This window comes from Centropristis striata, chromosome 8 (genome assembly GCF_030273125.1).
Source record: "Centropristis striata isolate RG_2023a ecotype Rhode Island chromosome 8, C.striata_1.0, whole genome shotgun sequence".
NCBI lineage: Eukaryota > Metazoa > Chordata > Actinopteri > Perciformes > Serranidae > Centropristis > Centropristis striata.
Genome location: NC_081524.1, coordinates 23974421 through 23997303, shown reverse-complemented (window position 1 = coordinate 23997303; position 22883 = coordinate 23974421). Strand labels below are relative to the sequence as shown.

The 22883-nt window shown below is 39.8% G+C and overlaps 3 protein-coding genes across 3 annotated transcripts in view; all 3 read left to right on the top strand.

The window, feature by feature from the left end:
- The first annotated feature begins 545 nt into the window (after positions 1-545).
- On the top strand, positions 546-5508 carry mgat1a (alpha-1,3-mannosyl-glycoprotein 2-beta-N-acetylglucosaminyltransferase a). The gene is made up of 3 exons (XM_059338889.1): positions 546-1817; positions 3026-3947; positions 4155-5508. Exons 2-3 carry the CDS (start codon positions 3324-3326, stop codon positions 4851-4853), a joined length of 1323 nt encoding a protein of 440 aa, XP_059194872.1. The 5' UTR covers positions 546-1817; positions 3026-3323; the 3' UTR covers positions 4854-5508.
- A 1404-nt stretch (positions 5509-6912) lies between these two features.
- sh3bp5la (SH3-binding domain protein 5-like, a) lies at positions 6913-14469 on the top strand. Its single transcript, XM_059338890.1, has 6 exons — positions 6913-7686; positions 8710-8772; positions 9208-9336; positions 10029-10193; positions 11898-12071; positions 12336-14469. The coding sequence occupies exons 1-6, from the start codon at positions 7468-7470 to the stop codon at positions 12876-12878; spliced, it is 1293 nt and encodes a 430-aa protein (XP_059194873.1). The 5' UTR covers positions 6913-7467; the 3' UTR covers positions 12879-14469.
- Positions 14470-15135: 666 nt separating this feature from the next.
- Positions 15136-22883, top strand: part of gabbr1a (gamma-aminobutyric acid (GABA) B receptor, 1a) — an 88503-nt gene continuing 80755 nt past the window's right edge. Inside the window, exons 1-4 of the mRNA XM_059338878.1 lie at positions 15136-15478; positions 19237-19323; positions 19609-19673; positions 22118-22256. Coding sequence (XP_059194861.1) covers positions 19245-19323; positions 19609-19673; positions 22118-22256 — 283 coding nt within the window. The 5' untranslated portion in view covers positions 15136-15478; positions 19237-19244. The remainder of the gene's footprint in view (positions 15479-19236; positions 19324-19608; positions 19674-22117; positions 22257-22883) is intronic.

The window sequence follows — 22883 nt, the reverse complement described above, 5'->3', positions numbered from 1 at the left end:
AATATTTAGTTTTTTATAGCAGTTTTAATATGGGAGGTTCTTGTCAACTAAAATAACAAAAGAGAGCTTTTTTTCTTTTCTTTTCTTTTTTAAGTCTGACACTGCACAAAAAATAAAAATGCATCAAAATCAAATAAAACCAATGTTGTTGCTAATCATTGACATATCCCACACTGAGAAAAAAATCCCCTGCTAGGATTTAGTATACAGAAAACACTTCATCTTTTGTGTTGTTGTTTTTTTAGATACCAACAGGGGTATTTAAAGGGTTAAACTTCTGGAAATTAATAAATAATTGGTTGTTATGATCAGGACTGAAGTTGGGTAAAATATTTAACTCAGTGAAAGTATAAAATATTACTAAAAAGAAGACGTTTTTAAAGGGAAGCCTTAGTCCAGTTATATAACATATTGTTTTGAAATGGGCCAGTCTGTATAATAAGTACTTTTGCTTTCGGTACTTGAGGCCTGTTTTAATTTAGTTGTTTTGCTCTTATCTATGCTCCAGATTCTCCACAGAACTCGTGTAGCTGTATTTAAATAGGGAAAACGTGGAGGAGTTTGGTCGCTTCTAACTGTCCATCTGTTTGGATCCTAATGAATGAACGGGGCTAAGCTAAGTGCTAGCCAAGTGGCGCCGCGCGCCAGGGCGATTGAGTGCACGCATTGAGACGCAAGAGGTCTGTATCAACTCGTCTTACTTGACCGAATAACATGTTTTAATATGAAAAAACGGTGGTGTGTTCCTTTAAGTCTCCATAAGACTACTTGCAATTTAAGGAAATTGTTTCCCAATTTTAAAAAAATCCTGACTTTGCATATTGATTTAAAGAAGAGAAGTTGCTGCATTGTCTTTCAAAACTTTCAAAAAATAAATCTATTTAGTCTTTGGGCACAAATAAGTTGTAGCCAGTGGTAGAATGTATCTAAGTACATTTACTTCAGTGCAATTTTAAGGTACTTGAGTATTTCCATTTTATGTAACTTTTTACTTCTACTCCACTATACTTTGAGGCAAATATTATACTTTTTACTCCACTACATTAAGATGACAGCTTTAGTTACTTTTGGGGTCAAGATTTAACATAAAGAATTACTTCTTTTTTCTTTCTTTTTTTAAGTAAACCACATGACAGTATATTAAGTTGTTAAAATTTGCCCTACCTTTAAGTAAGTTATGAATGCAGGACTTTTACTTTCAGTGCAGTATTTTCACAGTGTGGTAGTCTGCAGTATGGGACCTAATTAATTCAGAATTGTTGGTGTATTTCTTTATAATCTACCAACTAATCAAATTACCTGACTCCCCCCTGCTGTTGATAGAAGGAAAAACATATTCTTGCATTAAAAAAAAAAAACACATTTTCCTTTTTTCCCCCCTTGAGACGGATGCAAATTATGCACATCTCTCTGTAGCTCAAGCAGAACATACACACCAGCTGGGGTCTCTTCATTAACATATTTCTACGGCAGACAATAAATGTTTACAAAGACATCAAAGGCTGATTTTATTTTGTTAATTAGCTCCACAGAGACACGTCAAAGTGTTGTGTAATTTCTCAAGGTGACAGTTAGGGCGGGACTTCCCGTGGTTAGCTCGCTACGCAGGAAGTCGTCGTGTTACTTCTCGTCGTCGTCCTCCTCCTCTTCCAGTCTTGTGAGAAACGAGAGAAACTGAAGGGGTGTTAAGTTGCTTTTAGAGCCGGGAAACTATCGAGAGAAGAGTTTCCCAGCGGCCCCACAGCGTCCTTTTCCCCTCTGGTCGGTAAACTTTGCCTGTTGTCATCGAAGAAATGGTCACAAAAAGAAGACAAACGGTGAGGGCTAATTTCAACACGCTCCTTCTTTAAGCTGCAGTATTTACAGTCTGTCGGGTCTGACCTGTCTGCCGAGCAGCAGGCAGCCACAAAGTCGCTGTCTATAGTTATTTATCCCTCTTTATAATACCCGTTTTTTCGTTTTTTTTAGCCAGGCAGCCACAGGTGATAAGAGAAAATCGATATGAGACAGTTGGGTGAATCATCACTCCAGTTCACATGAACTTCCTACGGAATAGACACTTACTGGTTTCCTGGTTTCATTTTTTTTTTAAATGTAACAATGCTGCTGCACACAGATTATTTCCCTCCCTTTTGATGCCACTTTTTTTTGCAACCTTTATTTTCTTAAAGTACACTGTGTTCTTATTGTGTAGCTATTTAAAGCGACGTGTTGTATTAATCGTCTAATATTCCAGCACACTTTGAACTGCTGTCCTGCTGTGTTTTAAATGTCATTGTGGCTGTTGTTTTTTGAATTATGTATTAAGGGCTGCACAATTAACAGAATCGCAATATGGAGACAATATCCACATTGCAGGAAGGAAGGAAATTACAATATTTATCCAATAAAAAATAATCATACTTTGATCATTTTTAATGAAAATGAGAAAAAAGGAATATTGTAAAGCATAACACAACTGCAATTATATATTTTTTCTAAATCCTGCAGCCCTAATATTTACTTTTTCAGCTTAGGACCTTTTATCATTTTGCTGTTTTCACTAATTTTCAGTCATTGTGGTTGCTTTAAAAATTGCATTAAGGTGTGCACAATTAATTAAATTGCAATATGGACTACTGCAATATACAATTAATTGAATCGAAATATGAACTAGAGCAATATCCAAATTGCAGGAAGGAAAGAAATGGCAATATTTATTTTTTTAAATATCTGTATTTGGATGATATTCAATTAAATGTAGGGGGCAACGGATTTGTAAATCATTGCCTTCTGTTTTATTAGATTTTTCACAGCGTCCCAACTTTTCTAGAACTGAGGTTGTACATAAGTCTGTATTTGGGGTAATTTTTTGCCCGTCAGTCCTGGTTTTTAGGGGTACCTATGCATAGCAGTTAAATGTTTATGTTTTACTCTTGCCCAGCTTTGTTGTCCTTGTTTTTAGCTGTATATTTGTTTCTTTGTATGCACATTAAAGGCAACAAAAGCTAATTCCTCTTTTTCTTTTGTTCTTCTATTGTTTCAGATCGAAGAGGATATTGGAAGTTGAGGATCTGCCAGAAGCACAACTTTACTCCAAGATGATTTCTGTCCGTCATCATATTCCATCCATCGTTGCCCTCTTTGACACTGAACTGTGTCCTTATAACTTCAGTAACTTGAGTGAGCCAACAAAGTGTGACTCCAGATCTCTGATTATGCACTTGTGATGGTACAAAGGCTGCCCTTCCCATATCCCATTCCTATTGTCTGTAACAAGGACACATCCTACTATTCACACCCTGTCCTCCTGAAACACCTCCCTCCCTCTGAGTTTCTGTGCAATGCTCCGCAAGAGAGGCTCTCTCATTCTTTGTGGTACGTTCCTGTTTATCACCTGGAACGCCATACTGGTGCTTCTGCTGTGGGGAAGACCCCCGCCCAGCCAGCCAGGCGAGCCTGGCCGAGAGCATAGTGAAGTGGGGGAAAAGCCCACTAATGATATGGGAGATGTGCTCCGAATACCAGACACGTTCGAAGCTGAGCTTGAAATGCAGAAAAAAATCCTGCTGCAGATCAAGAATCTGCTGTTGGATCCGTCAAACAGAAACGGACCAAAGGTTGTTGCCCCACGTCAGCCTGTCATTCCTATCCTGGTCATCGCCTGTAACAGGGTCACCGTGAGGCGCTGCTTGGACAAACTCCTGGAGCTGCGTCCTTCAGCAGAGCTTTTCCCAATCATAGTGAGTCAGGACTGTGGACACGCCGAAACTGCTGAGGTGATCCGTTCTTATGGGACTCAAGTAACTCATCTGAAACAGCCGGACCTGTCCGATATCGCTGTGCAACCTGCACACAAGAAGTTTCAGGGTTACTACAAAATCTCCAGGCATTACCGCTGGGCTCTCAACCAAGTGTTCAAGACCCTTTCTCATTCCTCTGTTGTGATTGTGGAGGACGACCTGGAGGTAAACATACCCTCTCTGTTCATGGCGTGAAATTGCATTATAGTATTAAAGATTAAAAGGCTCATGGATAACCTTACATAATTATTATTTTATATATCAATATAAAAACAATCCACATGTTCCATATCTTACAGCTGTTTGTCCTGATTACTCTTGCTGACCTGGGTCATTTTAAACCAAAATGAAATTATTCTTCTCCGACTCTAGGTGGCGCCAGACTTCTTTGAGTACTTCCAAGCCTTGCTGCCACTCCTGAAATCTGACCCCAATCTGTGGTGTGTGTCCGCCTGGAATGACAATGGCAGGGATGGCTACGTGGATCCTGGTAAGGCTAACCTGCTCTACAGGACAGACTTCTTTCCTGGCCTGGGCTGGATGCTCCTCAGCGAGGTGTGGGAGGAGCTGGAGCCCAAGTGGCCAGCTTCATTCTGGGACGACTGGATGCGTCAGCCAGAGCAGCGCCGCAACCGTGCCTGTATACGTCCAGAGATCTCCCGGACTTTGACCTTTGGCCGGAAAGGAGTGAGTCTGGGTCAGTTCTATGACAAATACCTGCGTTACATCAAACTGAATACCGAATTTGTGCCTTTCACCAAGTTAGACCTGAGTTACTTGAAGGAGGAGACGTACAGAGAAGATTTTAAGAAGGACGTTTACAGTGCTCCTGTGGTTACTTATGAAGATGTTAAGCAAGGGCAGCTGAAAGGACCTGGGCCCTTCCGCCTTCAATACTCGAGTAAGGACAGTTTTAAAATGCTGGCCAAAAACCTGGGAGTCATGGATGACTTGAAGTCTGGAGTCCCACGGACAGGATACAGAGGGGTTGTCAGTTTCATTTCCAGAGGAAAGAGAATCTACTTGGCCCCTCCTCCAGGGTGGACCCAGTATGATACCACCTGGAGCTAAAAATCCACCAGAAAGTTTATGTGCATTAGCCTTTTTGTAATCTCTGATTGTCAGTTGGGGAAAGCATTCCAGACCAAAGATGGATGTCCTTAAAGTTTCTGTTTGATTGAATGATATGTACTTTAGATAATTGTCTTCAATAATGCAGAATGGATCATTTCTCTTTCTGGTGTTGGGGTTATTGCCAATGCTACTCAGGTCTTTGTCATTCTTCCAAAACATTTCTTACAATGTAGGACACAGCCTAAACAGTTTTGTTAGAAGAGACTGCTGTAATTCACCAGAGATCTATTTTTATATTCTGCTAATTGTGCACATGACATTCATTACTGCATTCAATGCAATTACCTAGTTTTTGCCACTTTTTTTAAATTATTTGCAATTTCTGGTAGCCTATGTGAACTGTTTGTGTCAACAAATATGAAAATATAATCTGTGGTATGGTTGCTTATGGTGGTGGTGACTGGTCATAACTGCAGTATAAGCCGTCATTTGATTGTAATTTTTATGTGTTCTATGAAAAATCTGTTCTTCCCGCTTACATTTTAATGCCAATTTATTTTGGTGAATGATTCTCCAATGGACAGTGGTACACCTTGCAGGTTTGCTACCCGTGTTTGAATATTTTTTGAATTAAAAAAAACAACACACTTTTGCTTTTTAATGAAGTGTTTATTGAAGTTGGCTTTACAGAAAAAGTACCATGTTCTGAGTTCATGATGAGATAAAACTTTATCTATCCTGAGGGGAAATTGTTCTGCAGCAGTTGCAGTACAAAGTGGCAAGGAGAACCAATATGTACAGTGCAAATAAAGTATACAGCAAAGATTATCAAGAAGGTGCCAAACAGGTAAAAGAGTCAAAACTATAAGTGGTTAACAGTAAATTGTCAATTTAAAATATACATATGTGAACAGTTGACTGTGTGGATTGTGAATAAACAGGTCAAAGGTAGGCTGCAATCTAATGCATTATTTTAGCATGGAGTTAATCTCTATTTAGGAGAGTAAGCTTTATTTTAAACTCTAGTAAAGCTCCCAGAGCTTCTAAAGACACCAAACATCAAACATGTGAGGCTGAACATTGTGAGTGAGATGTGTAATCATGATGCACAAGAAATATAGGACAGTTTCATGTGATGAAAGAGTTACTGGTTTGGATATTGCCCTCAAGTGTATGCATGATATACTGGCTTCAATTAAGGGTTGAAACAAGCAAATGCAGTATAATATATGATAAACCTTTATTCATCCTCAGCGGAGAAATGTGGTTGTTGCAGCAGCACAAAGACAGTGATGTGATAATGTGATATAGCAGCAGAGTCCAAGTCTTAAGTTTACAGTATATGTGAAACTGATTATATTATCGAGTAGTGGTACCTTGTGTTTGTCCACGTTATTATAGAGATGTAGAATAATTATAATACAGATAGTGGGGAAAAAAACTCCAAACCAAAACCTATTATATAGGTTTAATATGGTAAATTTTGATAAAGTATGATATATAATCAATGGTGTATAAAGCACTCAGATCTTTTTACTGAAGTAAAAGTCCTGTATTTTAAAAAATCATCAAAATATACTCAAAGAATCAAAAGTATCCAGGCAGATAGTTATTACAGATAATAATTATTATTATTGTTATTAAATAGTGTTTTAAATGCACAAGTTTTTTCATTACTTTAATGGTACAGCTGGTTAAGTTGGAGCTTTAAATCCCTGTATATAATGCTGGGTTACATGTTTCTTGTAGCGGAAGATTTAGAAGAATTTACTCAAGTAAAGTACCTAAAAATTGTACTGAGGTACATCACTTAAGTAAATGCACTTAGTTAAATTCCACCATTGGATATAGTCTTAGCTGAGGTAGGAATACAATGTAATATAACATAATATATAGTATAGTACAGCAACAACTCATAGGATAATATGGAGTAGTTTGTCAACTAAGAAAACTTTGAAACACTACTATGGCATTATATAATATAGACACATATGATACATATGATACAAGAATATATCGTCATCATATATATCATAATGCAAGAATACAGTGTAGTATTAATGGAAGAAAGATGGTGATAACACACCCATGGTTTAGCTGTACGTCTGCATCACTTGCATTCACATTACTGTACATCTGGTGTCTACGGGAGCCGACGTGGCTCATCCATTTTAGCGCGTCCGCTTCCAAACTAACGTTCCTGTGTTTACCTCGTTTGTAATGATGATGTGAGACCAAACCGCTAGCTAGCTAGCCTAGCTAAAGTAATGGAGAACCGGTAAGAGATGGAGGAAACAACACTTGTGGAGGAGGGACACAGTGATAAGCCTCCTTGTACTCTTCATGTTTGTTCTCATCGGTTTGTTGGAGTAACCGTGAGGTTTTCAGCATGCTAGGTTAGGCTAGCTGTGCAGTGGGTTCGTGCTTCGGTGTGATTGATATGACAAACTCAACACTCGCCGTCACTGGAGGTATTTTCTAATTTACCCCTGCTGAGCATCACAGCCGTTGTTGCCAGGAGCGGGTCATTTTGGGTTAATTAGCCATCACGTCTGCTGGTGAGGCAAACCTTCGCTAACCGTTGCTGCTAGCCAAACTGTGTAGGCCTGGAATGGAGCCAGGCGACTTGCGTGAGAGCCCCGCCGGCTCCGGTGAGTCAGATACGGGGGATTGGAGGGAGGTTAATCCCGATGGGGACGATGAGGTTAAAACTGCCGAAACTAATGGAGCAACAGTGGAGACGGCGCTCAGGGACCAAGGTGAGAGTGAGAAACAGAAAGGAGAGCAATTACACAGCCCCTACGAGGAGGAGCTGGACCCCAGGATTCAGGTATGACACCAGATGTTTGCTCTGTTAGTCTTCATTTAACCTCCATCAAGCTGGTTGCTAATTAATCAGCCAGCATGTAGTTATTGTTACCTGTAACTGATGAAGAATAATATCGGTTCAGCCTAACGGAGTGCTAGCTTTCTAAAAGATGTATAATCTGTACAAATCCGGATGTCAGATATAAAGTGATTATCATGTCAGTGACATGCCCACTGTACCATGTCAACATGCCGTCTGACTCCAGCCCCAGTCTGTACCGCCTTTGCTTCACCATAACATTAAGCCATTAGTGGCAACACGTCATCCTATATCACTGTTACACCAAACTGGTCTCAAAGACATTAGTCCACTTCCTCCAGTGAGTTAATGCTGGAAGTACCACGTGTAAACACAATATTTGTCAAATGCCAATTTAAAACCATGATTACAAAAAATATTCTTCTCTGAATTTAACGGGTTATAACTGCTCTGTCATTGTATAATGTTTTTTTTGTAATTGTACCCATGACATTGTTAAAAATGAAGTGCTTACCCTCAATGATTTCCTCAAGATTAAATAATGGTGAAATACATAATAAAGAAAGAGAACAATTTATGGCTGCAGCCAACAATTATTTTCATTATTTATTAATCTGCCCATTATTTTCAAGTTTATTGATTAATCATTTTGTCAGGAAGAAGTCCAAAGCAGTCCAAAATCCAAAGCTATTTAGTCTTTTGTCATGTATGACGAAGAATGGTATAAATTGTTTAAGAAGAAGAAAAAGCACCAAAATGTCTGCTTAAAATGCCAAAGGGATTATTTGACTATCAAAATGGTTGGCAGTTAATTTTCTGATGCTCAAATGAATGAATTGTTGTAGCACTAAAACAGTAACAATGTTATTATTTTTTAAATGTTATGATACCACATTAGATATATTGGAGCTTATTTCACCCAGACTGTATGTGTTACAGGAATATTCGGTTTATTTTGTTGTTGTTTCTAAGGACCTACAGCAGTGCATTTATTTTCCCTTGCAGGAAGAGTTGGAGCATCTCAATGAAGCCAGTGCAGAAATCAATAGACTGGAACTGCAACTGGATGTAAGTAAAAAAAAAAAAATTCTTGGTAAAAATAATTAAAAAAAATACTTTCCACTTAATTAGAGGCATTTGTTCAGTCTTCCTACATGTGACTGGAAAATAGATTGAATAAAAAGACTTTGATTTTGACAAAATAAAACTCATGAGACGTAAAAACTTCCACCCTAGGAATTGCTTGAGTCTTTCTCTGTTGTTGAATATTTTATTAGTCTACCCAGACGGTGCTTATCAATATGATAATTTTGTTTTCAATATCTCTAAGCATTAGGTCTGGGAAAGTCAGAACTCTTAAAATGGAAAATGTTTTGTTTCTCATAGTTTGACACTCAAGTGAATTGATTGCTCACGTGCAGCCTTCCTCCTGTGTGGAATCTAATCAGTCATTCCATTACAGGTAAATCTAATCTTGTCATTTAATGCATTAAATCCATCCAGGATGCCAGATCGGGGTACCGAAAGATCCTCACAGAGTCAGCAAGGAAGCTAAATGCTCAGAGCTCTCAGCTTGGTGGCTGCATAGAGAAAGCAAGGCCGTACTATGAAGCTCGTCGCCTTGCTAAAGAGGTACACACAAACATCATGCGTGTCTAAACGTGTGTTTAATTTGTGTCCTTTAGTTTTAAAGGGAAACTGGAATATGCACACAAGGGTTGCATGATGTGAGGAAAATAGGGTTGGGTCAGTGGCTGACAGTCATCCACCATTGTGATTTATAATCAATTCTGATTTATTTGCACTTTTATGGGATCAGAGTCCTCTATTATAAACCCACCAAGATGCCTGCATATTAATTAATAGGATGTTTGTGGTGGTATGATTTTTGTGGTGTTCAAGAAACGTATTGAAAGGAGGTATTCAGAGGCACATTTATCCACATACATAGTGTAGTGTTAACGCAAATCCATTCCTTGCTGAACTGAAGGAGTGTTCATAGCTGTTTTCTGTGTGCCTACAGTATAGCCTTACAAATCCCCTGAACACTGTTCTCCTTGTCTTGTTCTTACAGGACACCAGCCATGCAAGATTTACCTTATGGGAAATTGTAAACCAGCAATTGATTGTTTTCCTTTACTTACCTGATCCTATATTTATTGACCCAAGGAACTTAGTTTCACTAAACATTTAAGTCAAAAACTACGATGTACAAATAGAGTTTGACAGAGATCTGATTGTAATTAAACTTAACAGAAATCGGGGTCTTGTCCTTGTCATATTCCACTTGTGTAGGCTGTAAAAGTTTTGTCTTCCCTCTGTAGGCACAGCAGGAGACCCAGAAGGCAGCTTTGAGCTATGAGAGAGCAGTCTCTATGCACACCGCTGCCAGGGAGATGGTTTATGTGGCAGAGCAGGGCTTGATGGCTGATGGCAAGAACACCCTGGATCCCACCTGGCAGGAGATGCTCAACCACGCTACTTCCAAGGTAACATAAAGGGCTTTCCCCTCTGCACTTTGGTCCGGGCAGAGTGAAACCATGCCATTCTCATTTGAGTTTGTATTACCAGTTTAAAAGTTGAGCCACACCCAAGATGGACAGGTCAAGTCAGGTCAAAAGGGTGCCAAACCGGCCTCCGAGTGGGTTGTGTTGTGGTGACGACTTCCCTTCTCCCTCTCAAACAAGTCTGCCTTGCATGACTCAACGCAGACTTGTTTGTCTTTGGAGGGGACAAGAGAAGTATTTAGCTCTTGGTACTTGTAGCTTCTAACTGAATCTCTGTGGTTTGAATATAAGTTTGTCCTCCTGCTACCCAGTTTTTACTTTCAGGGGGAAAAAATCATGTTCACTTTTAGCTGCAGTCGTGTTATGTTGCTTCTGACGAAACCCCAACATTTCCTTTATTTTACTTTTATTGTGAAGAGTATATAGAAAACAAAATGTGATTTACCACCGAATTAGTGGAGCTTTGTTAACAGCTATGTAAATACAGGCCTAAAAATACTTTGGCTATGAAAAGTACAAGCAGGAAAAGCCACAATGAGATGTTGGATGAAGAGCTTTAGACAACAGAGGGGCTTTTATTGTGAAGAATTTATAGGAAAATAAATGTTTATCCACCGTTTTACTGCCTCGTCTTTCACCACTAGACACCTTGAAGCAGGTAGCCCTGTTGTAAAGGAGACGCAAATCCCTGCCTTGCTGCGCTGAAGCGCAGAGTCAAAGGGGCTGAAGAGGAGGAGGTACACATGATATTAAACAATGACACCAGCACTGGGTTGAGTCTGCTATGTACATGGTACATGTTTTAATGCAAGGTTAAAGAAATCCCTGTAACGTACAAAGAACAAAAAAAAATTATAAACATGGTGGATAGTGGCAAAGGTATAAAACAAGAGGCTTGGGTCACTTAAAGTCCATTACCTTGTTGTTTATTTGAGCATTTTTACCTAATTTTACCAAAATATGAAGTCTTGTTAAAAGAGAACTCCACCGTTTCATGATGGTCATTTTCAATCAGGACTTTCAGTGCAGGGTTCCAGCATGGTTCCCTGGAAAAGAATCTCAAAATCTAATTTTCCAGGCCCGGAAAAGTCGTGGGAAAGTGATGAAATTATGTTGTGTGTAATTAAAAAATGACTAAATCAAGCATCAGAATTTATTTATCTGATGCAAGAAAGAAATGTTTTTTAGTAACAGTCTGACCTAGAGTTTGTCCGATTTCCGATTTTGCTCGTTCAGCAATATGACAAAGTGATTAACATGATGCTATGGTCCTTTTATAAAGAGACTAACCAAGCCAAATATGACAGACCAAATGCAATTTACTGTTGAGCCAATGCTTGCAACATGAATTAGATCAGTAGCGGTTGAGGGTGTTTGTTTACTAGAAAGTTCACTTTTTTGTGGTGATAAGATGAGACGCAGCTGAGTTGGTCTCAAAGAAAACAAACATTGTGGCAATATGGAAAACATTAAAGGAAAGTGTGAGTTTAAGTCTACATATTTATTTTGCTGCATTGTTTTCCAGACTTGCATCCATTTTGTTATGGAAATTTGTGTGTGGAAACCATGTCAGTGGAGACAATAACTGAATGAAGAGAGAGGTCAATGTCTTGTACTTAATAACACACTGGCCTCATCGGTGTGTGTGTGCGTGTGTTAACATCTGCTCCTGTGTGTCTCTCACAGGTAAACGAAGCCGAGGAGGAGCGACTCCGCAGTGAGAGGGAGCACATGCGCGTCACACATGCTTGTCAGGAGGCCGAGGCTCGGGTTCAGATGCTGCAGAAGTCTCTCAAAAGAGTCATTGTGAAATCCAAACCTTACTTTGAGCTCAAGGCCCAGTTCAACAACATACTGGAGGTAAGTCAGACACAGAGAGCCCAGTGACCTGTTTGTGTAAATTTATGCGTTCAAGCTGTTCTCTCCTGTCGCTCCCAGTTTCCTGTTCTCACAGGAAAAATAAGTTGTTTATTTTTGTTGTAAGTATGCTGCTGAGTTGGCAAAAAATGCCATAATACATACTCTATATGTTATTGATTTTTGTCGAGGTCAACCGTAGGTTATGGCATAAAATCAATGTTGGGATTGATGATAACAGTTGTTGTGCCCTCTGTGTGACTCCAGGAGAACAAGACCAAAGTGCTGCAGCTGGAACAGCAGGTAGCCAAAGTGAAGACCCGCTACTCCATCGCCTTACGGAACTTGGAACAAATCAGTGAGCAGATCCACGCTCAGAGGGGGAGGGACCAGGCCGAGGGAGGGTGCACCACTGTCTTAGGCGGGCGGAGTCCCCCTGTTGGAGCCGAGTCCGACATCAGAGTTAAGAAAGAAGGTGGAGCCTGCAGCGGTGGCGTGACGGGGACGGATCGCGTGGATGCAGCCATCGACCTGGAGAAATACAAGGAGAAGGAGAATGAAAAGGAGAGGGAGCGGGCAGGGTCGGATTCACTTTCAGTCTTCAGCCTGCAGACCATCGCTTCCGACTTGGAGAAATATGACTCCATTGAGCACCTCGGAGACCTCAGCGATGTAGGGAGCGTAACTGGGGATGAGGGGGAGAAAGAGAGGGGTGGAGCGATGGATAGAAGAGACAAGCTGTCGGAAACAACCGCCAAAGAGCGGCAGCAGCAGTTCCACAAGCAGCACCACCGAAGCTTCAGTTTGTGAGGCTGTCGTAGATAGAAACCAGCTATAAACACTGCAAAAGTAAAGTCTGAGTTAATAATTAGGGTCGCTAATGCATAGGTACCAACCAAAGTATAAAACAGTGAATTAGCTGCAAATGTAAAACTGCAGTGATGCAGTTGTAGGTGTATGATATTAAGGTGTAAATAAGCACACGTATGTTGACTGACAACACATTATCTTAAAGCTGACACTGATCAATAGTTAATATTGCAGCCTAGTTAGAACACTACTGGAATCTAAAGAGCTTTCAACCCTCCAGGACAAGTATGCTGTATATTTACTCCCTCTGAGGGATTCTGGGTAGAATTTGTTCCTTGAGCATGAAGGAACAGCGAAGAATGATCAAAAACCCTGTTTGAACTGACATGTTTCGAAAGGCATCATTTCTTACTTTCCCAGGCTAATCGTTGATCTAATTTGGTGAGACTAGTGAAAACTAAACCCTTCGTTGTTTTCCCCCTCCAGTCGTGTCGAGTCTTATCAGCGATTGCTTCAAGGTAGAGGGGTCGCAGGGTGTCTCCACGCATCCACACTCGCATCCAAACTCGTCATCAAGTCGGTGCGCAGGGAAAAATGACAAAAACGATTCTCTGTCAGTGCAGACTGAAAGCACGTGTGAATTCACATTTCATATATTTATTTCCAGCAACTTGCTTTAAGCAGTGCTTTGTTATCTTTGGCACAAGAGAATGCGTTTTTTGAAAATTCCTGAAATGATGTAAGAGTAGAGTTTGAACAAAAATCAAAGACTCTTTCCACTCCGACAGCATGCACTCCTAGTTAGCTATCTAGACAAACATTTATGACATGTATTCAGGGCTATATGCTGAAGCAGAAACTGACACAATTAAAGCTAAGATGATGAAGCTGCAGCCATGTTTTCCTTTTTTATGTCGTAATGTTGTGGTGTTATGCTGCAAAAGCCTTTTCCTGACTTCACATTATTTGGATATGGTTTACATTTGTATGCGTGGCTTTCCTCTTTTTATTTTTGCCTTTAAAAAAAAATGCCCTTGTAATTTAAAGTGTGCCTTGACACCTTGAACAAGTAACACATTTAGCTTGAGTAGCACTTGGTTGTAAACTCATCTGTAGCTCTGTTTAGAACCATTTAAAGAACAAATGTGTGCCCTTGATTGATGATTTTTATGATTTTGAGAAAATGTCAATAATCTGAGTCACAGAGGTGTTTGTTTTTTTTGAGATGAGACTTGATTATTTTTTTTAGCTTTGATTTCTGTATTTTGGTTTTTAATATTGTACTTTGATTGTCAAAGTGTAAGATGCAAAACAATGAAGTCGAGAAGTGACTTGTAAATGTATGTAATTATTACAAAGCTGGAAAATATTGACGTGTACAGTTACATGTTAACGGATTTGAATGTTTGACAAGTTATTTGTACAGATGTTCTGGATACTCGCGTGTATTTAAATCATTATTGTTGCACCTCACCTTCACTTCTGTCTTAATTAGTCTTCACCCTTTTAAAGGAATTTGTGAATTTGTCAGAATGTCACTTTCCAATTTATGCATTGTCATATCTATAATAAATAAACCAGATCATACTTCTGTGGCCTGTGCATGTCCAGTTTGTTTTCCTGTTTATTTGATATCTTAATTTTATGTCAAGAGGCAGGTTAGGATGTGAATTCCTGTTTTACAGATGCAGGAAGAAGGGCGGTGAGAGACAGAGGGAGAGGTTATGTCTTCCCCAGCCTTCCTTCAATTATTCAGCAGATACATAAATATGAAGCAGGATCTCAGAATAGATGGCAGAAGAGAAACAGAGGATGGTGGAAAAATGCACAAAAGGGGGAGATAAAGGAGGCGGTGATCTTTGATTTCAGAGATGACCAGTGTTGTAGAAATGACTGATTGCTGCTTCGTCGACTTAACTCCAAAGAGCTTTGGAAAAAGGCTTAACATTGTAGGGACTGTTAATACCACAGCGCCATATCTGCACCTCCATCCGTGTCTAGTCCTGCTGCTGCCGTGATATAATTATTAACGGTGGGATAAATCCACAAGCTTATCATAAACCCAGAGCCTCCTCGTAAGATTCATTGTGATATTTTACTGTATTGGGCCCAGACCTTAGCGCGTTTCATCTCGGGAAGGAAGGAAGGAAGGAAGGAGGGGGAGAAAATCAGATAAATGCGTGAGAGAAGGACTGTTACGCACGGCGCGTCTCCATCATGACGTCGTGAATTAGCTCAAGATTGTAAGGGGGAGAGAGAAAAAAGGAGGGGAGTGTGGTGAATCGGTGTTTCGTCGTTTATGGGGATGCGTTTGTATATAGTGCATGTATGTTTTTTTTGTAAGGATTTTTTTTGTCATTTCTTACCTTTGCCATGCGTAACTGCAATACATTGAAAAAACCCGAATAAGATACGGTTTGTTTTTTTGTAACAGTCTGTTTACGAACGGAGCAGCTTGCACATTTATAGCCATATTAATATAGCCATAAAACCGCTGTAAAGATGCATATTTTTACCAAATAATCCGACATTGGGCTTTCCCTCGCGGATCCACCCCGGAGGACGTACTGTTATCTTGACTGAGCGCATCGAAACTAATAGTAAGTACACATGCTACAGCTTTGCTTCAGGGGGGCTAGATGCTACTATTACTGTAGGTCGCAATATTAGACCACATTTATCCAGAAAATGCTCCGTTTCCTATGCAGATAATCTAGACAGATGCCAAATTCGTTCTTCATTTTGTATGCAAAGGCCATTCATTTTCGATGGGCACAGGCCAGATTTGTTTTGAGTTACAGTCTGCATTTATGCAATAGAAAGAGGGGATAACATGATGGGATTCTGCAGCTTTTTAAGCAACATACAGGCGGTTTAATTAGGTGGTATGTTGGTCTAGACGCCACTTCTTAGATCCATTCATTTGAGGAATGTACGGGCTTTTAATATGGTCGGCCTTCCTCTACAGGCCATCACGGATTCCCTTGTCAACAGCCGACAAGTAACTACCGGCAGCATACGGTTGGTGGCACCCTTACTGTGACCCTCACGTCTCAATAGTTCATGCTCAGCCATGCACAAAATGCAGCATCTGAGTCTGTGTGGACCTGCTCCTGGCTCGAAACTAGCCACGACATGCCTCTCTACATGGAGCTGTCTTTGGTGCTGAAATGGACCGGATGGATCGTCCCTTTTCTAATGCAGCTTCCGGCGTTATGCACACACAAGGAAGTAGGCAGTATGTGTGTGTGTGTGTGTGTGTGTGTGTGTGTGTGTGTGTGTGTGTGTGTGCAGCATTTAGAGCTGTGTGAGTGAGTGTGGACGGGCTGTAGGTGTTTTTGTAACGAGGTGGCTGCAGTGTTTTGGAGCAGGGAAGGCGCTGTCCGTGGTGCTGAAGCCTTAATTGCATTTGAAGCTTGAGGCTAGTCGGCTGGCCCCCTTCCCCCCTGTCTGCTCAGTGCCGCTGATGGAGTTAGCTGGCTTTGTGCTGGATAGGCTGTTTCATCCATGCTACACTCACTCGCATAGTTTACTTTCATCCGGCTCAGTGTGTGATCGCTGATATTAATGACTCCTGCTGGGCTGTCCTTCTTTCTCCCCCCCTTTTTTTTCTCCTCTCTATACTCCCCTCCCCTCCATCCCTCACAGGACAAAAGCACACACTGTACACTGCCAACACACACACCCCCATGCACACACCAACACACACTCTCCGGTGGTGTCTACCTCCTGCATGCTTCTTGTCAGTGAACTCTAAAAATACACTGGATAATGCTAATGAAGTATCCAGCAGAGTTTGTCTGTCTTCCACAAGCAAGCCTCGCTGCCATCTGTCTCCCTCACTGTGGTGCTTTGCTTTATGCCCCCCTACCCCCCCACCCACTTCACCACACACACACCACCCCCATGCCTGCCCTGATAATTGTGTGAGTGTATGGATGTGTTTATGTTTGTGCATGTGTGACAGCCTCATAAAGCGACATTTATTATTCAAGACTGCAAATGAGCAGCTATATATAGTGTGTTTATCATTGATACAGTCAGTTGTGTTTGTGTGTTTCCCTGCCTGCCAGCACTCGAGGCGCTGGGGCTCACGGGACTCAAGGGTCTTTTGACTTTTCGCTGGTTAGCATATCACACTCATTCTGTACTCATGAAATGTGCACATCAGGCAGCAAGTGTGGCGGCCAAGTGGTCTGTCATTTCACCATCCTTGCAAAGCTGATAGAGTCTTTGTACACATCAGGTCAGGTTCAGATAATGGATCAGTTTGGCATACATTGGGACAATATTTTATATTTGCTGATTACAGGTATTATTTGTCAAGTTGTAGATTCAGGGGAACTCCCACGATTTTACACATCAAAGTCTGTTTACAGGTCGTCAGGAGTGCTGCTGCATATGTGAAAAAAAAAAAGTCATGTAAAGCTTTTTTATGGCTCCACAGGGAGCTGTGCAAAGTTTGATAAATTGCCACATGCTGCAGGGATGGCGTATTTTTGTAGGTTTTGTAAGTATCACCCTGGTCCCCTCGACAAAAAGTGAATTTTTTCACTGTGGATTTTGGATTATTGCAGAATATAAAATCTGAGGCAAACAAAAGTTTTTGAGACTTTACACATTTTGTTCAGCAAGATAATCTTCAGAAAACTAATGATGGACTACAGCCTGTCACATGACTTTAGTGTCACCACCACTTAGCTGACCATGATGTTCAACGTCCCCAACAATGTCTGTAGTCTCATAGCCACTTGTTTGCAACAGCCATTTTAAAGACACACCTGGGGTATTTTGTCTTATGTCTTTATTATGACTTTATTCCAGGCATCTGACCAGAAAAAACCCATTAAACCCATTAAAAAAAACACTGACTTTGAGACAAGAGAACCAGAAGTGTTCAAATGCTAACCCTTTTTCAGGTGTTAAGCCTCACTATATGGCCTTGCTGACTCAAGTGATGTCACTCAGCATCAATTAAAAGTCTGAAAACAAAAAGAAATCTGGAGGTGCGGAGTTGTAAAGAAGTGAGTTTGTCAGAGCGCCGCAGCCTGTTCCTCTGCTTGAGGCTGAAGGCTTGAGGCTAAATTAGCTACTGTAGCACAACACCTGAAAATCCAAATGAACAGTTGGTGGATGAGTTGCATTATGGGTAATGTAGGCGCCAGGTTTTGACAAGCAGGAAGAATGTACAGATTTGAAAATGTTGGCCTTTTGTTGTTTTCTTAAAGGGCACATATGTATGCTGACATTTGGATTGCTATTAGAACATGTTCACATGCTTTAGTGTTCAAAAAACACATTATTTTCTTATACTGTCTGTATAATGTGAATATATTTATATATACCTGTGTTCACCCACCGTCTGAAACACTCTGTTTTAGTGCCCAGTCTTTAAGCTCCCCACATGAAAAAGCCCAGTCTGCTTTAATTGGCTTGTGAGAAAAATATGGCTCACCTTTGCAAAGGTAGCTCTCCAGCTGTGGGTGGAGAACTCAGATGAGGGGCAATATATTCTAATGTGTTGACATATGACATGCAGGAATGGGGAATAAATCTGAATGGCTTGTTGAATGACGCATTTTCTGATGCAGGCAGCCAAAAACTGACTGGGTTGTCCTGTTTCACAGTTTATGGGGTGGTACAGTTTCCCAAAATGTATGTGCACATGAGTTCTCGAAACATATCCGTTATGCATCTGATGATTTAAGGATATAAAGGTGAAATGCTTGTTTCCAAAGTTCCCCTCCAATAGGTGTGGTGGGTAATTGTGCCTTTAAAATCTGTCAACTCACATAAAAGCACCTTTCCACCTCATGATGCAGAGCTTTTGTGTCCACAGTCTACAAGCTGAGATATTTTTTTACCCTGACATGAAAAAAAACAAAATCTCTGAAGTCTATCGAGTCTGCCTTGGCGTGAAATGTTTCCATGGGCAGCCTTTTTGCAAAAATATCAGTACCAGCCATCAAAACCTGAGCTGAAACTTTGTATACAGGGCTTTTGAAAGGATGCCAAGCTGGCTATCAACTCAACCTGGGCTGTCTGCACTGTAAATACAAATAGATGCAGGGAGAGAAAAGTGGACTCATCTTGCAGCTCATCCCTCTCTCTGCACAGTCAGGCAGGTTGAAAAGGGAGTGTTTTGCCAAAAAGTTGATGCATCCCTTTTTAGAAGGACAGCAGTGGACCGAAAATGACTGTATCTGAGGACTGAGAGTGTAGCATTAATACTGTAAGAATGTTTTCTCAGTAACCCTTTTCTCTTTGTCTCTCGTTACCTCTTCTCTTTCTCTGAAAAACACTCAATTCCTCCACCACACTTCCCTACTTTTAAACCTTTCTCTCTCTTCTCTTTCAGATCCAGAGATGGCACGACTATTGTTTCTGATTATTCTCTATGCTCTTCCATCTCTCGTTGTGCCCATACATAATTCATCAACTGGAGGTAATTTGTGTGTGTGTTTGAGACTGAATACGTGCGGGATTCTGTGTGTGTTTTGCTGTGTGTGTGTGTGTGTTTATAATATGCCTTAATGGACAGAAGTAACTCCATAGAGATTGCTAAGTGACCTGAATGAAGCACTGTAATTTGTGCAAGCGAGGAAGGCATCAGTTAAATTGACAATATGTCATGTTGCTGTAATATATCTACATTATCTGGATACAGAGCATTTCCCTCTCTGCTCTTGTTGTCCTTCATTCATCCTCCTCTTATTATTTTTTTTTTCAGGCTGTGCTATCATCCGGCCTCCCAGGGATGGAGGGATCCGCTACAGAGGCCTGACACAAGAACAGGTACAGAGAACACTCTTACTGCTCTAGTCTAGTCTGAGTCTAAAACACTTAGCCTCTCCTGTCAACTCAAGCACATTAAACCACATTTAGCTTGACGATTTTCAAGATAAAAAACAGAACAGGAAGTATTATGCAACTAATAATGCACCTGCACCTGTAATGTCATTTCTTTACAATAAAGTGAAAATAGAAAACGTTATGTCAGCCTGAGAAAATAAATAACATTGATACAAATGAGCTGGTGGTTATTACTCCATCTGATGAGGAGTCTTTTAGCTAATGATCTAATAATAGTGACTAATGATGTAACAAGAATAATGCCCTGAGTTGTCACAGTTATCAGCAGAGGTTATTATTACACCATAAGTCAAAAGTAAGTCGCATTAGTGCATTAAAGGAATAGTTTGACATTTTGGGATATATGATTATTCGCTTCCTTGCTGAGACGAGAACTTTGATATCACATCTTATATCATATCATATCTTATTGTTGTTAGCTTAGCTCAGCTTAGCTTAGCATATAGAGTGGATACAGGGGGGAACAGTTAGCTGTGCTTTGACCGACACCAAAGAAAAAACTGATCTTACATGTAAATGATCCAAATTTGATGAGAAAATATTATGCTACTTCATATGTTCTTTGTTACAAAATGACTTCCCTAAGGTTAGGGACAATAAAAGTACATGGATATACATTATAAAAGATGACTTTGTTATTTATCCAGTTGTATTTTCACCACTTCTTAAACACATGCTTTCTTTAAATAAAAGTGTTACTGTTTGAAACACCACTACAGTATCACGCTCGTGCAGACGCACTGCGAGTTTGATTAAGTCCAGACGAGTAGGCATGTGTTAGGGGAAAGCACAAAGCATAAGACTGGATAAATTATACTGCCCAGCTGTGTGAGAGTTAAACAGATGTTTCCAAAGAGTTTTGCTGTTTTCTGTTGTTAAATGCAGCCTGGTTTTACTTCATTTCATCAAGGATTTTGTGCAAGAAAAACAAAGGGTTTTTAAGGGTGAATTATTCCTTTAAGCAAATGCTCAAACTGTAAAAGGTAAAACGCTTAATTTGTAGCTCACCTGATTTTATTTTTTAAACAAACAAGGCAGCAGTATACATATATATATATATATATATATATATATATATATATATATATATATACATATATATATATACTGCTGTGTGCTGTCACCTCATGACATGTTTTCTGTCATATCAAAAATACTCTGCTTTTAATTAGAATTTTTGTTAATCATTTTTACAAAAAATGTTTTATTAACAATGTTAAGAATCTTTGGGTGACCTCTATGGAATTCCACCAAAAACTTGGGACACCAATATGCAAAAAAGACAGTTCACTTCAAAATCAAAGATTTGCATGTTTTTCTCACTTCTTCTCTGTCATGCTATTTAAAAGTCTACATTATTTTGGTGTTAGTTGCTTAAGATAATCCACAGATCTTGTTGTGAGCCATTTCATGTAGGAACTATACATTGCTGAAGAGTTTTCCAAATGTAGTTTTTTTGTGGCCGTTTGAGCACCACAAGCTGAGTACCATCTAGTTTCATAATATTTGAGAAAAGGCGGACATCTCTACAGCCAATCTCTCTATAACACTCTGCAGCTCACACCGAAACAATCTAGATCGATATTTTAATTTGGGTTACCGGCCCTTTAACTGCTGGACACCAGATGTCTTCTCCTTCACTGAAAAGTCCATTCTCAGTGTATTTGCATAGAACGTTTCCATATTCTTAGGTATATTTTGGACCATGATTGGCTTCCATGATTGCTCATATACAGTATGAACACATATTATACTAATATTTAATGTGAGCACAGAGAAACCATCCCTATCAGCAGATAGAATGTGAAAACAGACCGACTGCATGTACATCATTCTGCACAGCAAAAAAAACATCCAGGTAAAGCAACAAAAAGTAGAATACAGGTTTGAGAGGAGGGACGTTTAAAGCCCACAAGATTGTAATTAATTCTACACTGCAGCAAAACCCAAATTAGAGGAGAGATTGATGCAGTTTCAAAGTGTAAAAAACCTTGACAACTGAGCCATTCAAATCAGATTGCACCGCTCTGGATGTATGCAAACATGTGTCAATCACATATTATACACACACACCTAAACATCAAACTGTAACATAAAGCCTCCCGCTTATTTCCATCTTCTCACAACCAGAGAGAAGGTGTAATTCAGAGTTTGACAGCCCATCAATTCATAAAATATCGCCATAAAATGTTCTTCCTGGTAGAACTTTATTGTCACAGCCATATGGCATCAGAGTCTTACAGCACTGAGACAGACTGAAGAGGGTCCCTGAGCGAATGAGGAAAAACTGGTACGAGAGAGCATCAATCATGCTATAATTACTGTCTCTCCTTCTTCGTCTCTCTCTGTCTGTGTTTCTCTTACAGATCCGCAGTGTGCAGATCCTCCCTGTGGATTATGAGATAGAGTACATCTGCAGAGGAAACCGGGTGATCGTGGGACCCAAGGTTAGGAAATGCTTACCCAACGGCACGTGGACGGACATGACGCTGCACAGCAGATGTTGTAAGTCCTATTTTGTCTGATTGTTATCCTCTTTTTTTATATCCCGCCCTCTACCCTTCTTCATCTCATCCCTTCTGTGCATAATAATGAGTTTTTACATCTGTCTGGTTAATAAAACATCAAATTAGGTCACAAAGTAGTAAACCAAACACCCATAAAAGCAGAGGGAAGTGAGAAATACTGTCCAACCTTCACTCTCAAGTAGTGGGATTGAATACATTTTTATCTACAGGAAAATTAATAAATCACTCTTAAGGCGAGACACTACAGGCAAAAAAGTTTTTTTTCAAACCACTGGCCAATTTTTGGGCCATTTCACCTCTTTCAGACTAATAAACAGATAACATCCAATATATGCATTTAGAAGTTTGTTTTATGACAATTTCTCTATTTATATTCTTGTAAATTCAGCTATTTTAGAAAACTTGTTATACAAAAAGATAATTCCCTTAATTTAAGTAGTAAACTGGGGATGTCTTATAGCAAGAACCTTTTTTTTAAAATGCTTTACTCTATTCACCTTTAATAAAGACTGTTAATTAAAGGCTGTTTTCTCAAATTGTTTTTTAGGCAAAAAATAAATAAATATATATATATATATATATATATATATATATATATATATAT

Bases quoted from the DNA above. Each gene is read 5' to 3' on its own strand.
- mgat1a (XM_059338889.1), top strand. From the start codon at position 3,324: ATGCTCCGCAAGAGAGGCTCTCTCATTCTTTGTGGTACGTTCCTGTTT. The intron at 3,948-4,154 runs GTAAACATACCC...CTCCGACTCTAG, and splicing joins TTGTGGAGGACGACCTGGAG to GTGGCGCCAGACTTCTTTGA.
- sh3bp5la (XM_059338890.1), top strand. From the start codon at position 7,468: ATGGAGCCAGGCGACTTGCGTGAGAGCCCCGCCGGCTCCGGTGAGTCA. The intron at 9,337-10,028 runs GTACACACAAAC...TTCCCTCTGTAG, and splicing joins CTCGTCGCCTTGCTAAAGAG to GCACAGCAGGAGACCCAGAA. The intron at 10,194-11,897 runs GTAACATAAAGG...TGTCTCTCACAG, and splicing joins TCAACCACGCTACTTCCAAG to GTAAACGAAGCCGAGGAGGA.